Source organism: Drosophila grimshawi, unplaced genomic scaffold, assembly GCF_018153295.1.
Source record: "Drosophila grimshawi isolate 15287-2541.00 unplaced genomic scaffold, ASM1815329v1 contig_1377, whole genome shotgun sequence".
NCBI classification, from domain to species: domain Eukaryota; kingdom Metazoa; phylum Arthropoda; class Insecta; order Diptera; family Drosophilidae; genus Drosophila; species Drosophila grimshawi.
This window is the reverse complement of record NW_025062900.1, coordinates 24,240,351-24,256,061: the sequence shown is the minus strand read 5'-3', so window position 1 is coordinate 24,256,061 and position 15,711 is coordinate 24,240,351. Positions and strand designations below refer to the sequence as shown.

The window sequence follows — 15,711 nt, the reverse complement described above, 5'->3', positions numbered from 1 at the left end:
ATTAAATTATGTTTTAATTGAGATAATAGCAGAATAAGCTTTAACCACACAATTTGAATGGTTCAACTGATCATTAATACTTTAAATGTAATATGTATATGTATAATATACACTGTGTATATACCATACTCAATGATTGTTTGAGTTTCAAATGATTAATTGTCGAAATAAATGCATCATTGCATTGCATCAATTAAAATAATTAAATTTCCCGTATATTAAATAATCTCAATGCGCTTTTGTAGAAATTAGTATATGATGAATTAAAAGATAAACGGCGACGACGACAAAGCGTTTTAATGGATTAATACGGATGAAATTAATATAACATCAAATTGTGTGTGAAATTTATCCATGGACAACTGCATTATAATATCGCTATTTTTAAAATCATATTGTAGAAGCTTATAAGTACTCATTCAACACAATCTAAAGAATGTTTCACTTCACTGTGGCTGCAGTTAGCAATTGCTCAATATTATTTCAATTTTCTCAAGAAGCATCACAATTTCAAACTAAAGCGCAAATAACATGAAAATTTAAAAAGTGGGAAAGTTTCATTTGGGAGCAGCCGACTTCGAAATACTCTGATACCAAAAAGTAAAACTATCCGAAAACATGTGCCACACAATAGGGTGGATGTTGTCCCGGTGATATGCCTTCCAAATTTGGTACTGTGGCTCTTAAATTGCGGATGATATAGGTTTTTACGGAGTGGGCGTATTCCAAATGGTTTTTCGCCTTCTGACGGATGATACTAGCAATATACCTTTCAAATTTGGTGAATCTACGTCAGATATATGGTTTTACCATTTTCCTTAAGTTTCCAAGACAATCGTCTCGCAATTTGGTTATTTGCTCAAGTTGACTCAAGAAATTGGGTTAATGCAATTTCACGCGCTCTGATCGAAGGTCTTCAGATACTGATACCCATGGTAATGAAAAATTGTTCAGAGAATAGGCAGAGTTCCGGCGCTACATATTTGCATTGCATTACAAATATATTTCTAATCAGAATAGTTATTGCAGTGCGCTTGACCGGCACAGATTCAAATTCTTGGAAACAAGCGGCGCAATTGTTTCTTTTCCATATAAATATCGCTGCATTCTTTATCAATTGCTTGTTTGTTTTATAATTTTAAAGTGATATGAAAATAGTGCTTTAAGGTTGCTTAAACTGATCTAACTGATGAAACTTTTAATTTTTGTTACGCTCAGAATCTTTGGTCATCAATCAAAGTGAGAATGCATTCATCCTTTTCAAAGAGAACATAAGCAGCTCCATCCACTTGACTGCATTGAGAAATATGCAGCTACTAAATTATAAGTGTCAACTCAACACTCCGTCGCCTCCCTGCAACCATAATGTTCATAGACGACGATGACGACAAAGCGTTTGACATTAGTTGAGATTTTTCAATGCTTGCTCGACAACGTTGAAAACGTGTCGAAAAGGGGGGTTGGCTGTTGCGGGGATGTGGGATTGGGTGTTATCTGGGCAGCAGCCATACAAACGTTTGGATGTTCACCATAATATACCCATTCAGGCTGCATTGGTATTGGGGTCTGTAATGGAGGTACAAAGTTCGCTGCCGGACTGACAAAATGCATATATGTGTTTATGTACGTATGTATGTATGTATGTATGTATGTATGTATGTATGTATGTATGTATGTATGTATATATATATGTATGTACGTATGTATTTATATATGAATGTATGTATATATGCATATATATATGTTGAAGAGTGGGCCAACAAATGAATACAAAATAATTCGCTCGAATGTACTAAGTGCCGCTCAAGGTCTGTGCTGATTTGCCGATTGCCGATTGCAGATTCTCTGATTTTTGTTCTCTTTCAATGGACATGTGCATTATTTAGCACGTTCCTTTTTGGCTGTGGCTATTGTTGGCAATCGTTTGTTACGCATCTTATGCTAAACTGGGGCCATTTGAATTGAATAACTAAAATTTGTAACAGCTTTCTGTTGGAATAAATCCATTTTTTTCCGACATGCTTTTGACTCATGTTTCCCGATAAGAGCTCAAGCATTGTTTCAAGCGCACCCATTTCTACAATATTTTATGGCACAATTACAGGTGTGGTCACGACCTTGGTCTGGCCATATAATAATTGCTGTTTAATTATGTCAAAGTACTGACCCATTTTAGCATGTGCCATTGTGCCATTTGTGAGTCAACTTGTCATCCGATTGATACCCATTGTGTATTTCATGATTGTGTGATTTGCTAGCTTTTGTCTTATCTAAGTAATTACGGTGTGCAAATTTAGTAAAATTTATGCAGGAAATAGAAACCTGTCGTTATTATTATTTCTATTAAAATTTCCTCTAACCCTGTGCCGCAGTCCAATGCATTTTTTGTATTATTGAAGTTATCAATTTACAACTCATTTCACATCTACGATCATACTAAGCATCCTTTACAGTTGAATTCAATAACAACATCATTATACCCCAATGGGCAGAACAGCAACAAGAACAAACAGAAAACTTTGTCAGCTTAAAATTCATAAGCAAAACTTAACGCGAGGCGACGCAGAAAACTTATTTACTTCTAGATTACGTGTCTTCAAAGTTACCAACGACATTATACAATTTATATGCACGTATTGCGTGCTATCCAAGATGAAATGTCCCGACTTGGCGAGCAACCAGGATAAGACACCAGGGCACCACCAAGGTGCAGAGGAAATGATGAGCTCGCTGCTCATCAGAGAGAATGTAATTACATTTTCGCCTGATTCATGACAGTTTTGCATAACGAATCCGCTTCATGCCGTGGATATTGTGATTAATAATGAGGGAGTCGCGAATATCAGCCGCAAAAGGCTGAGCACAAGGATGACATCCCGCAAAGCTTTTAGTTGACACATGTAAGTATAAGCCCTGATGGACGACCTACTAACAATTGAACCACAAAAGGTTGCTACGCAATATGCTAAAATATAAATGTGTCACATTTTCAATCGAAACATTTATTTATTACTGTCGTATATAATTTATCACAACCAGACACGATTTTTCAATTTTAAAACTTCTAAGGTGTGCCAGCATTGAGCAGTAAAGTTTTTAATATTCCCATAAAATCTATATTTAAAAATAGGTTGACTCAATTCTAAGCCGAATATGCCAAAGTTAAATTAAGAAAATTTCAGTCCGTAAACACTCCCCAATAAAAAAAAAAAATATAAATGAAAACAAATCAAATTATTTACGTAGCATTTATATTTATCTCGTTTTGTAAAGAACTCAAGATATACCCCATTATAGCGAGCTCATTTAAATTGAATCAGCATACGATCCGACAAACAGACCTCAGTTGTTGTGTGAGGCATTATGTATAGATGTGCACCAGTTGTTGATAAAGAGCTTAGTCAGCCACCACCGGAGGTTGCTCTATTTAAGTTGCTTGTTCCTATCAGTAAAGTGCACCACACATAAAAAGGCACTGCTCACAGCTAAGGGGCTCAGTATTATTTAAACGTCGGAACCGTAAAGCTTCATCCATGAGAATATTTCAATTACAATTCTCCTAATAGTTTATCAAATTAAATTTCAAAGTACTTCAACGGCAATGAGTACTCAAGCAGTAAGAATAATTTATTTGTAATAAATGTTTATGTAATATTCAAAATATATGGGTGCTTTGTAATTTGAATTATAAAGTGTTGCAGAAAAGTGAAGTTTTGTGTAAATAAAAATCAGCAAAACGCTAGAGCAGCAGTGACTCAACTTAAGTTCAGTTTTACTATTTAAATTCAAAGCAGTTACATTTGCCAAATTCGTTCCATTGCAGTTCGAACAAGAGGTGCTTAAGGCCCACAATTCCTATAGAACTCGCCACAATGCGCCTCCACTGCAGCTGAATGAACAACTATCCAAACTATCCACCGACTGGGCAAAGGTACACTCCTCTATTATCCACTGGTATATCTAATTATTCGTCAATATCTATGCAGTATCTACTGGCCAAAAATCGTATGGAGCATCGTCAAAACAGTGGATATGGAGAGAATATCTATATGGCTTCGGGTGGTAATCTCACTGGTACAGATGCAGTAACATCCTGGTATAATGAAATCCATCAGTACAATTGGCAACGACCATCCTTCCAAAGTAACACGGGCCACTTTACCCAAGTGGTGTGGAGATCTTCTACACAGCTTGGCGTAGGATTTGCTCGACGGTAAGCATACGAGATGCATAGTTGATCTGCGTATGATATTTGCGGGACTGCAAAAAAGCATCCTGACTTTCCAGGGTTTCAAAATAATTCGTCCTCCCTAAACTCTTGCAGTGGGAACACAATTTATGTAGTGTGCAACTATGATCCACCTGGCAACTTTATGAACCAGTTCCCGGAAAACGTCCATCCACCGAAATAATTCCACATATCAAAAAGCTTTTACACCAAAAATTAGTTAAACTACATTTTATAAAGTTCATAACATTCCATGATAAATTATTTTGCATCAATGAATATAAGCGGAAATAATGTCAAGTATTTATCACCAAATTCTTTGCTTAGCATTTAACGATTGGGATTATTGTTAAATTATTATACTGATCTTGGGGTTAACATTTACTGCTTAGCGATCAAAAATGTTCATGAACATACATATTCTTGACAGTATTTATTAAATCACTTTTCAAAATCACATAAAATACTTAATTATTTAAACAATCACTATTTTGCCCATTAGAAGACCAAACTTATAAAAATAAGTAAAGTAAAACTAATTACAAAGTTACGCCAAGTTAAAAATAAATACGTTTCAATTATACACTAACAAGAACTTTAATGTACATATATACCAAAACATCTGGTGTAACACAATACTTAACTGAAGGAACATATAAGTAATTAAATATGTTAACTGAACATACATATATATGTGATACTGCTGCAAAAATATAAATGGATTTTTCAATTGCAGTTCGATGGTATCAAATCATCGTTTAATCGTATTGATTTAACTTTTCTGCAGCACTTTTAGTACGCGGAGTTTTAGATAGATTATAGCTCTAGCGATACCCGATATCAACATTTTTTATTAACTGTAGAACTCTCGATCACTCCTCGATGGTGCAAAGCGTTTGACGTGCATGAAGGCGTGCTCCTAAACCGCCACTCCCAATGCCATTGGTGTGCGCCTTTGTATTGGTCAGTCTAGCATCTGGGCCATCACAGGCATCCACTTTGAGAGGCCGCTGCTTGGACTGCTGACGATGCACATGGATGCCAGCCAGACGCAGGCGGCGATAAAGAGAGATGTATTTTCCGGCGGTCGTTGTCCTGGGCACTATGTACTTCTCACAGAAACTGGTCTTGGTGCGGGCCGCCTCGCTGAGCTGGGCATAGCCCAGGGCCTGCAGGAAGGCCAGGACGAAGGTATAGCAATTATGGCTGGTCTCCTCATAGCAGGCGATAGACCAGCGGGTTGACTGTGCACAAATCTATTCGAGAAGAGTAGCTTAGCAATTTGCATGCAATTTGTATGTATATGTATATTAAATGGACATATACCTGCTGGAGAACCTCGTCCCAGTAGTCGTGCCAGGGCTCAGGCACATCGCCCACTAGCAGAGATTGCCACCAGTCGCGCGGATTATCATCGCGCCGATGGCGCTGCAGTCCATCCCTATCGAATTCGACAATGTCGCCGGCGGATGTGGTCACCGCTATATGCAAATCTGTGGCGTTGCTGTAATCGCTGTGGAAACACACACAAAAACGCATCACACATATTTTGCATATTCCAGACGCCAAAAACACAAAAGAGATTAAAAATTTCAGCTCCAAAATCCAAAAAACAGAAAATATATACTGATATTGCTGAGATTATGAGGCCACGGAGCTCTTCTAAAACAAAGACCAATACTTCTTTTTTGGGTGTTGCATTTACAAAGGCAACAAACAAAAATGCAAAGCTCAATATATTTTTATATTTTCACTAAAAATAGTATAGCTATATTAGCAAGTTCTTGACAATTCTATAAAAACCCCCTAAAGGCTAACGAACGCATATAAACGCTTGTAAACTAGCCCCATTTACTCACTTGAGGAAGTCGCCTGTGGAGGGCCGCAGGACAATCGCACATGGATGCTGCGTGGCACGCACAAAGGGATAGGGCAACCGAAAAGGGAGCAGCCTGGAAATTGTTATTGTGGTGGTGGTGATGGTGCTGCTGCTGCTGCTACTCGCATTTCCCAATGTGTCTGGAGCAGCATTGGGATCCACATTCGCATCCGCATCCAGTTGCGCATTGCAATGGGGGCAAGTGTGGGGCAAGGCGAAACAGAAAACTTTCACGTTGCAGTGATGAAAGCACAGAATGCCCGGATCTGAGGTAATTGTGGTTGTAGATGTTCTCTGTGTTGCTGTTGTTGTCGCCAACATGACTGCCCGTTTGGTAAGCTGGCCGTTTTGGGGTTTTCGCCTTGCACCCGTATTATAATTGATACACTTTGCCTCTATGGAATGTTACTATTGTTGATACTCCTCTGGTAAGCCGCCCCGCTTGTGATGCTGCCTCTTTGGCTCCTGTGGTTACGCAGGCCTGCAATAAAATGAACATTTCTGTTAAATAAGCCCTACCAGTCGAAATGTTACTAAAGTTGTTTGCCCGGATTGTCAGCCGGTCCTTTTACCGACCAACAGCTTTTGCGGTCTTGTCCTTTACAGAAACTGTGTGGCCTCAGCTATCATTATTATTATAAACATACATATCTTTAAAGTACAAAAGCTCTTATGGTAGAGCCTTTGAATGTCCAAACATTCATTGAGGAAATTACAAAATTTATTGACAATAATTACATATATTTTAAGAAACATAAATTAAAATTTGAACAATAAATAACTTACTTCCGATTAATAATAATAATTTCAAACATCTTCTAGGGATGCCATTCAAATTGCTTACATAGTACCAACCAAGACAAATCCCTTATTAAAGGAAGCTAAAAGCATTTGAGGGCTCTTGCCAAAAATATAATGTGCCTTAGCACATGCTTAGCGTTGAAAAAACCGGCTAAGGTGGAAAGCGGAAAACGTAAACAAACCGGCAAAATGAAAACAAATCTTACAAGGGAATATAAATTCACCCCAGGCGCAAACTCACCATCATCAAAACAAAGGGACTCAGAGAGGAAAAGCGAGAAAGAGCGACAGGGAGAGCGAGAGAGAGCGCGCACAAGCGAGAGCTTCAGAGAGAGAGAGAGAGAGGGAGAGAGAGAACAGCCCCAAATTGCATTTCAAATGTGTGGTTAAAAACGTTAACGTGCAGCTAACGTCAAATATCCCAGAAGTTGCCGCTGTGAGTTTCGTGCAACGTGTCAGCCCGAAGCTTGAGGCGGAACCAGTTGACGGCGAGCCGTGCGAGCAGACGGTCGTGTTGTTGTCGCAATTGGCAGCTAGCATAAGTGCCGTGTGGCATACGGATTGTGGAATTTCATTATCAAACATCATCATCAGCATCAACGAAACATTATTATTATTAATATTATCAACAATCTCGAGCAGTGTTTGAGTGCACGCGTGTGTGGCGAACGAACTGCTAGACACAGGATTCGGTTGCGTCGCCTGATTCGATCAGGGGCCATTAAGTGTGACAGTCTCTTAGGATATATTGCATTATCCTGCATAAATAGAAACATAAACACAAGTCGATCGCGCTGCTGCATGCGCTGCGTGGACGCTCGTCGCCGTTCCCGTCGCCAAGTTACGTGCAACATTTTGTTGTCCTGTTCGAATGTGTGTCTGTGTGTGCGAGTGCTTGTGTCACCACGTTGCGGTCGCTACGAATCCTAACCCTTGGTCGTCAGTACCCCGCACGACTCCTTTCATTCCGGTTTAGTGTGTAGCTTATGCGGTTTTCGCCTCCAACCCTCCGTGCTTTTGTGTGTGCCGCTGCTGCTGGCAAGTGGCCGCCTTTGTTGCATGGCAACACTTGGCTGGCTAATCGATGAGGTGCCGAAAAAAGGACACAGACATTCAACAAGGATAACACAAGGATAATGACCTAAACCGCTTTTGGTAGGTAAATGCACACACTCAAATTTAACACACAACATTTGTTCAACTGACTGATAAGCGTAAATGCATCTTTAATGGGCCAAGTCAAACAAATTTAAAAGCGTTAACTGATTTTCTAGGAACTTTTGGTGGTAGATTTGCGGTTGTTGTTGCTTGCTGTTGTGGCTGTCAACATTGTCAGAAAAGTTAAATGTGACATTTTTGTTTTTATCGCCAAAAGATATTCAAAGTTGGCAGCCGCAGCCACAACACAAACAAACATAAAAGCCTTCAACAGCAACAGCATAAAAACAACCGCCAAAGTCTCACCCAAGTCAACAAAGCAAATGTATGAAAATGTCTCAGAATGTCCTGAAAATAAAGAAATTGTCAAAAAATCAGTTTGAGCAAGTTAACGGCCTTTGTTTTATCGCTATGCCAATTAATGGCCCAAATTGGGCGTGACAATTTGTGCGTAAATTAAATTGTTTACTTTGCCAAACATCAGATTCAGCATCCATCCACCACGCCCCCATCAGATGGCATTTTAAACGAACAGTTTTGATATGGGTTCAGTCGATATCAAATGGTTGGCAAAAAATTTGTTACTATTCAGACTGAAAGAAAATCACATAATTCAAGCAGGACGGGTGACAAAATCAATTTTTTGCAGAAGATATATGAGTTTAAAATGCAAATAATGCGTAATTAGGTTAAAAATATACAAACTGTGCTTAAAATTACGAAATTGCTTAAAAAATTAGTGGTTGCCAGCTCGAAGAACAACAAAATAAAAACGTTTTGTGTAATTAAACTAAATATCAACTTACTTCTTTGGCATGGCAAAGAATAAAATCTATAGCATACTTTTAAGATTAGCAATAGGAAATATGCAAATATATATATATTTAATACAAATAACTTTAAAATATAAATCTTTAAGAAAACGGTTAATCTAAGTCGTAAATCAAAATTGACTCCCAATTTAGAGCAAGAATTTTTTTTAATAAAATGTGCAAAATTGAGCCAATAAATAAATCCACAGCCGCTGTCAAAGAAAATAAATTAATAAATATATTTCATTTATTTTTGCCGCAAAATTAAAAAAACAAAATATGCAAATCACTTGTTTGTGAAAATTTTGGTTCAGACATATTTTTGTTTGTTTTGTGAATTAAATTTGTTTTCAAGCTGAATTTGAAGATTTCCAACAACTGCTTCATGACAAATGCAAAGTGAAAAGTTCAATTTGTTTTGGCTTTTGGCAAAAAATCCAATGCCAGAAGCACTTGTTAAGGAGGTAAAAAGAAAAGTAAACAGCACAACAACAAAAGTATAACTGTAATCCTGACAAAAAAGAAGCAGGAAAAAAACATTTAAGACATTTCATTTTAAAGCATCACTTGCCTGCTTCCAAACAGCCAAGAAGAGAGACAAGAATAAAATACGAAAAAGTGCGTCATTCTGATAATCAAATACACTGGCAAAAATTTATTACATTAAACTAATTTGTATGCTTAGAGTACGATGTAGTTATCTGACGATAGCTTTAATGTTAACATTAATGTTGAAACTTTGACTGACTTGGCTACTCAAATAAACAAAAAGCAAAATGATCAACTCAAAGCATTTTATGTCCGATCATTGCGTATATACATTATTGATTTAGGAATTCTTAGCTGAGAAAGATTCCCTCAAGGCGCTACATATTGTAGCAGACCACTTGTAATGTAGATGACAGACTACTGGTGACATAGTAATTAGACAATAAAATAACATCTATTCAAAGCATTGATATCGATATGAATTGTGTGATCACCAACTTGAAGAAGAAGAATTCAATCGTTGTGAATAAAGTAAAGTTGGCAGTCGTATTTGTGAAAGAAATATAATTTAGTTTTCACTGCTACAATATGTGTGTCATAACAACATATAACGTCATTCCATTGGAAAGGAAATAAGAACGAGAGATGTTAGGAAGCGGCAAAACAAATGCAATAAGGGATGTAACAAGGACACACTTCAGCCTCACTTATTTTTTTTAAAGAAAAAAATCGCAATTCCGGCTTTTTGTTGCTACAGAATTACAGACAACAATCTGAAGAGCAAGCTAAGAAATCCAAACAAACTTTATCTCAATGTTGTTTGCGACTTGCGAATCAAAACCCGCCCCACGCCCTACATACGCACACAAAGGCGCTCACACGTTTAAGTTTAGGTGCAGGAGACTTCTAAAAGCAGTTGTCAGAAATGAAATTACAACTTGCATCCTTTGGCCAAGGACTGCTCAAAACGAATTGTTTGCCCAGCGAAAACATGAAAAGGGCAGCAGCAAGCAAAGAGAAGCTAAGAATTTCACGCATTTTAGTGAATTTAATGAGATATTTGCACACGCACATAAACACACACACACACACACAACTACAAAACTTGGCCAAGAAAAAGGGAAAAGTGCGAACAAAATTCTGAAATCAAATATTTATACACAATGTCAAGCTCAACCTGATGAAACATTCTGCCAAACAGCACTCGAGTATAAAAAATGCAAAGAATGTCAGAGAAATATAAAAAAAAGCAACTGGAACTGTGAATTTAGCTGCAAAAAACCCCTTTGACACATGCTGCGACAAACGCCAAAGTTTATATGCAGAAAAGCATGACGAATTCTGTTTGCTCTTAAGCAGCAAAACATTTCTGAGTTTTCAGTATTTTCACTCTTGCCTTCAAATACTGATATTAGAAAACAAATATTATTTTGTTAGTTCGTCATGTAAAGAGGTTATTACAACTTTAAGAGTTTTTCTTTTCCTATCTTTACAAAATAAAGCTTGTTTGATAATTTCATAAAATGTATTTTTTTTTAATTCATTTACAACACCTTGCAATACTAAAGACAACATTTTTCTGGGCATGGCAAGTTTGATGGCCAGGTTCAGATACCCAGTTTAGTGCAATAAACTTGATATTTTCGAAAGGGAAAGCTTAACAAGAGCAACTGCTGTCAGGACAACCTGCAGAGCCAAAAGTAAAAGAGCGCAAGGACTTTAATGATGTCAGGCAAGGCGTGATGTCGCCAGCAGCGAACTTCCAGCCAAAATTGCTCAAAATTTTTTATCAGCATCCGCATTTTTTTTTTTATTTCTGAATATTATTTTTTTTTTCATTCTTATTTTTATTTTTTTATTATTGCGCTTCCTTTCGCTGCAGGTGCGCTCAAATAAATAACAGCAAAAACAACTCAACGACATGACCGTACTCAAATGAAATAAGCCAAATTAACAACAAAGTTGCCTGTGGACTGAAGTCCCCGAGCAACTCCTCAAGCGGTGGCTCGAATGCGAATTACTTCAGAGACACCAACACGCGCTCAGGTGCGCTCCAACGTATGTTACATATGCCCCACAGACCAAACACCTCCACTGCACAGCACAGTACAGCACACGTCCCGTCCCCATATCAGCCAGTCACGCCCCAAACAAGCGCACTCACGCTGGGCAGCTTCCTACAAAGGCAAAGTGTGCACGCTTTGAAGTTTCGCTTCCGCAATGAACAACGCATTGTTGTCACTGTTGTTCTTGTTGTTGTTGTTATTGTTGTTTTTGTTGCGACACACTCATTTCAAGTTGGTCGCACATCTGCGCAACAACAAATAAACACACACACACACACACACGCACGCAAACATGGGGCCAGACACTCACAGAGCGTCGATTGCTTGGAGATTCTTCTGCTTCATTCTTGCTGCGTCATCATTGTTGTTGTTGTTATTGTTGTCAAAACTGTTGTTTAAATCATATACAATTTCAAATTTAAAGCTCATGCTATGCTGCCACCCTCCTGGGTCCTGCGGCTGCTTCATCTTCCTGCCGAACACCTAATTTAGTTTAGTCTTTGTTCTCATTGAGTTAGCAGTTGCGTGTGCGTATGTGTGTGTGTGCGGGTGTGTGTGCGGGTGTGTGTGCGGGTGTTTAGGGACTGGATCCTTCAGTAGAGCTACGAGTGGCACTTCATGTGTGTTGTCATGTGAAAGTATACACTTTAAGTATGTAATGAAGGGCATCGAATCAAATTTAAAGTAATTTCATTTGAGTTGCCTCAATATGAAGGCACTTTATCTGTGCCACATTCTGTCTAGACTTTTTAAAAGGTCCCTTTAGGCATAACAAAAATACCAATCAAGAGAAGTACATATAAACACTAAAGGTATCAATTCTTTTATAAATAAAAAAAAAAAGGTGGCCTGTCTGAATAATAAAATGTTTGACTTAGAAACTTCCAAAACTTGAATTTACCAGAACATGGCACAACAATTAACATAAGAAATTCTATCATTCATGTATTTCTCTACAACGAAAACCGATTACTGTGATTATGAATATATTAATTCAATCTGAAACCTATATTGCCGTCGATTAGGGGTTGCTCTTTGCAGTTGTATCTCCTAAGCAACGATACAAATCCAAGACTCGTTTACACCACTCATTTTTTGAGGTCAGAAAATCCTTATCTCAATTGAAACGTTCCCTTGCCCCAAGCAATTTCATTTGACTATCCCAAGCATCTAGAATTGGTGCAATTAATTTAGCTGTAAATGAAACGGTCTTAAGATTTCTGGCACCTGCCATTAAATCTGTGAGTTTGCTTCGACTATTTAGCACACTTGGGTGCACAGATTTGCTTGACGCCTCGTTTGACTTACGGCCATGCAGCATTGGCCATTTCACAATTGCTACACAATTCCAAGTTTCTCCCAACATCCATACAACATGCCAAGCAACCTCACCTCGCAGTGACAAGGGTAAAACGTAAACCCAACATGGCCAACAGCTGTGCGGGGCTTCTCAGCTCACGCACACACAAACACACCCACACACAAAGACTCAAACACAGCTGCACACACACATATACAGTGGGAAATGTAAGTCTATGTCCCTCGTGTAATTTTTTTTCATTTCGCTGGATTCTTAATTAAATTATGAATTATGCACAGTTAGTTAAATAGACGTTCGCTGGCTCGTTCTATAGGTGCTTTGCTTTTGTAAGATACGAGTAGTCTGCAGCATATTTTTGTGGCTTTTTACAGCTTACATTGGAGACGGATTGCCGAGCAACAAAACAAAAATAAAACAAAATGTAAACAAAGCTCGGTTTTTATGCATTTCTTTTTATGCTGCGTTTGGGGTCGTAAATGGCATTACTAACCCAAATACTTGTTATTGGCAAATGCACACACTCACACATTGGCATAAGTGGTAGCAGGTGTAAGTGTCATACACACACACACACACACACACACACACACATATATATACATATCACACATGTGTAAGTCGCTTATTTATTGCAGCGACTTCAAATGGGCACAGAAGTGAAAGTGTATTAAGTTACCAACTTTGCTGCGCCTTCAGAGATACACAATGTATCTGTATTTGTGTCTCGTATTTGCACATAAAATGAGTGTAATAAAAGCACATAAAGTTATCGTTATTTATGACCGCAGCGTGAGCTCAACACTATATTAAATAATCGTACGAAATTCCAGTTGTGATTGTGACGGGCAACTTGAGAACCGAAGTTTTCGTGAATTCGCTGTGGGCTTTCTCTGTACAATTGTCATTTATGAGATATTTATTACAAAATTTAAAGCTCAATAAATTCCACTCCATTAGTAAATTTCCTAATGTTTGTTACGTGATAAGTTGGAAGGTTAGAGTCCATCTATCCACCTAGAATGCACGTGGAGAATAAGCTTCTTTTGTGCTGTTAATTTCATTTCAATCCACACTATCTAGTAGATGCAGTCAAAGGAAGCACTGTATGTAAGGGCATGCCTAATTGGCAGCTCACGGAAACAACTCAGTCGCCAATTGGCAACAACAACAACAACAACAGCATCAGCATGAGCTCAGTGCAGAGTAGCCGCAAACCATTTGCCAACATCATCAAAGTCAAACGCAGCCGCTGGCAGTGGCAGTGGCATTAGCAACAACAACAACAATCACTGCCACACACTTAAACCACAATTGTCGCCGTGCAACAGAAGCAAAGGACACGCGGTTAACAGTGCCTGTGCGAGTCTCAGCCGACTCACAGCAGCAACTCATCCCCCTGCATCTACCACTTTGTCCTGCTACTCACACACACACATACACATACACTCGATAGCATTTTGCCTGGTCAGCTTTGCATTTGGTCAGATGCTGACAGCAGTCAACAACAACAACAACAACAACAATGTTGGTGGTCTTAGTTTACCGGCGCTGATCATTTGTCCCTTCTGTCGTCTTTGCTCTTAGCCAACTCTTAATTAACTTGCCTCATCGCGTTGCTTGCCAACGAATTCCATTGAGCGCATTTTATTTTTATGCTGCCAGCAGCAACAGCAACGACACCAAAGTAAAATGCTTGACTTTTCCAAAATGGGTTTTCATCAGCGTTGCGCACACTTTGTAAGCTAATTTAATTGCAGCTACGTGATGTCGCTTAATCAGCCAAAAATATTGCAATTAGGGCGTGGCAACGACCCAAACACCCGTCGCTTCGTAAATTAACATTAATTTGCTGCTTATTGGAAAATAGTTAGGAATTAAAAATGTTTTCGATCTATTGGAGTAATTTAAAATGTCATTATATTTAATTGAGAACATCGAATTCTCATTTATAATTAATAAGATATACTATTATATAAAAAAAATGTATATTATTAATATTAAATCAAATTCGACAATCAGAATTATATTGGCAAAGAGTTTATCTTAATATTTCGCACAAGTCTGGATTTTTATGATGGCATAATTTTAGGCACTTGGAGTAAAAATGTAGTATTTCATCAAATACAATAATAAATCATCGAGTATTAAATGTTACATGCAAAAATTCATCGAGAACGAAATATCCAAACGAATATTTCTATTCACAGAGATAATGCATATAAATTAACTTAATTTACTTTGTCAATTACATATGTATCAACGCATGGAGGGAGACGAACCACATTGTGTCACATAAGTATGTGTAAAGGCGTCAGCATTAGTTGCACCAATTTTAATTACAAACGTTAACGTACACGACCAGCACATACATAAATATGCCACGCCCACCACACAACCACAACAACAACAGAGGCAATAATAAACAGAGAGCCAAAAACAGAAAATGGAAATGCATTTAAAGCGATAAAAACTTTTATTACCAGAACAAAAAAAAACTACAAAAACTACGAAAATTTGTACAAATTTTTGCCAGCAAATGTAGTTGAGATTGTTGTTCCGCTGTATGCAACATATTAACATATCTGCAACAAACTCACAAAACAGATTCACACACATAGACAGTCCCATATTAAAAGGAGTTGAGCAAAGTCTTTGGGCAATCGCCGCCCACTTTGTGTGCTTTGGCTGCCTTGTATAATCGATGTATCCATGCCGTTGCCATATCGCCTTGTGCCTATCCCAAATTGCCCAGAAGCCGTCACCCCCCCGGTTCTCATCCTTCCTAGTCGTAGAAGCGTGGCCCGGTTCTTTATATTGCTTATGCTACATATCGTTTGGTTGGGCTGGCATTTTATTGGGTTTGCGGCGTGATTTGCGGTACGCCTGGAAGCCAATTGGTGCTGCGCACAACAATTTATATGGCATATATTTGAGCTGCTTGCCTTGGCATACAAGTA

At 38.2% G+C, this 15,711-nt stretch overlaps 2 protein-coding genes across 3 annotated transcripts in view; one reads left to right on the top strand and one right to left on the bottom strand.

The window, feature by feature from the left end:
- The first annotated feature begins 3,462 nt into the window (after window positions 1-3,462).
- Window positions 3,463-4,482, top strand: LOC6566510 (Golgi-associated plant pathogenesis-related protein 1). Its single transcript, XM_032739617.1, has 4 exons — window positions 3,463-3,616; window positions 3,824-3,931; window positions 3,987-4,213; window positions 4,325-4,482. The coding sequence occupies exons 1-4, from the start codon at window positions 3,602-3,604 to the stop codon at window positions 4,410-4,412; spliced, it is 438 nt and encodes a 145-aa protein (XP_032595508.1). The 5' UTR covers window positions 3,463-3,601; the 3' UTR covers window positions 4,413-4,482.
- Window positions 4,483-4,616: 134 nt separating this feature from the next.
- Window positions 4,617-15,711, bottom strand: part of LOC6566509 (MKRN2 opposite strand protein) — a 55,290-nt gene continuing 44,195 nt past the window's right edge. For both annotated transcript variants that reach the window (XM_032739615.2, XM_001993361.3), the window contains 3 exons: window positions 6,088-6,588; window positions 5,555-5,741; window positions 4,617-5,484 (listed from right to left, as the gene is read on the bottom strand). In XM_032739615.2, the coding sequence (XP_032595506.1) occupies window positions 5,101-5,484; window positions 5,555-5,741; window positions 6,088-6,428 (912 nt within the window). In that variant the 5' untranslated portion in view covers window positions 6,429-6,588 and the 3' untranslated portion in view covers window positions 4,617-5,100. The remainder of the gene's footprint in view (window positions 5,485-5,554; window positions 5,742-6,087; window positions 6,589-15,711) is intronic.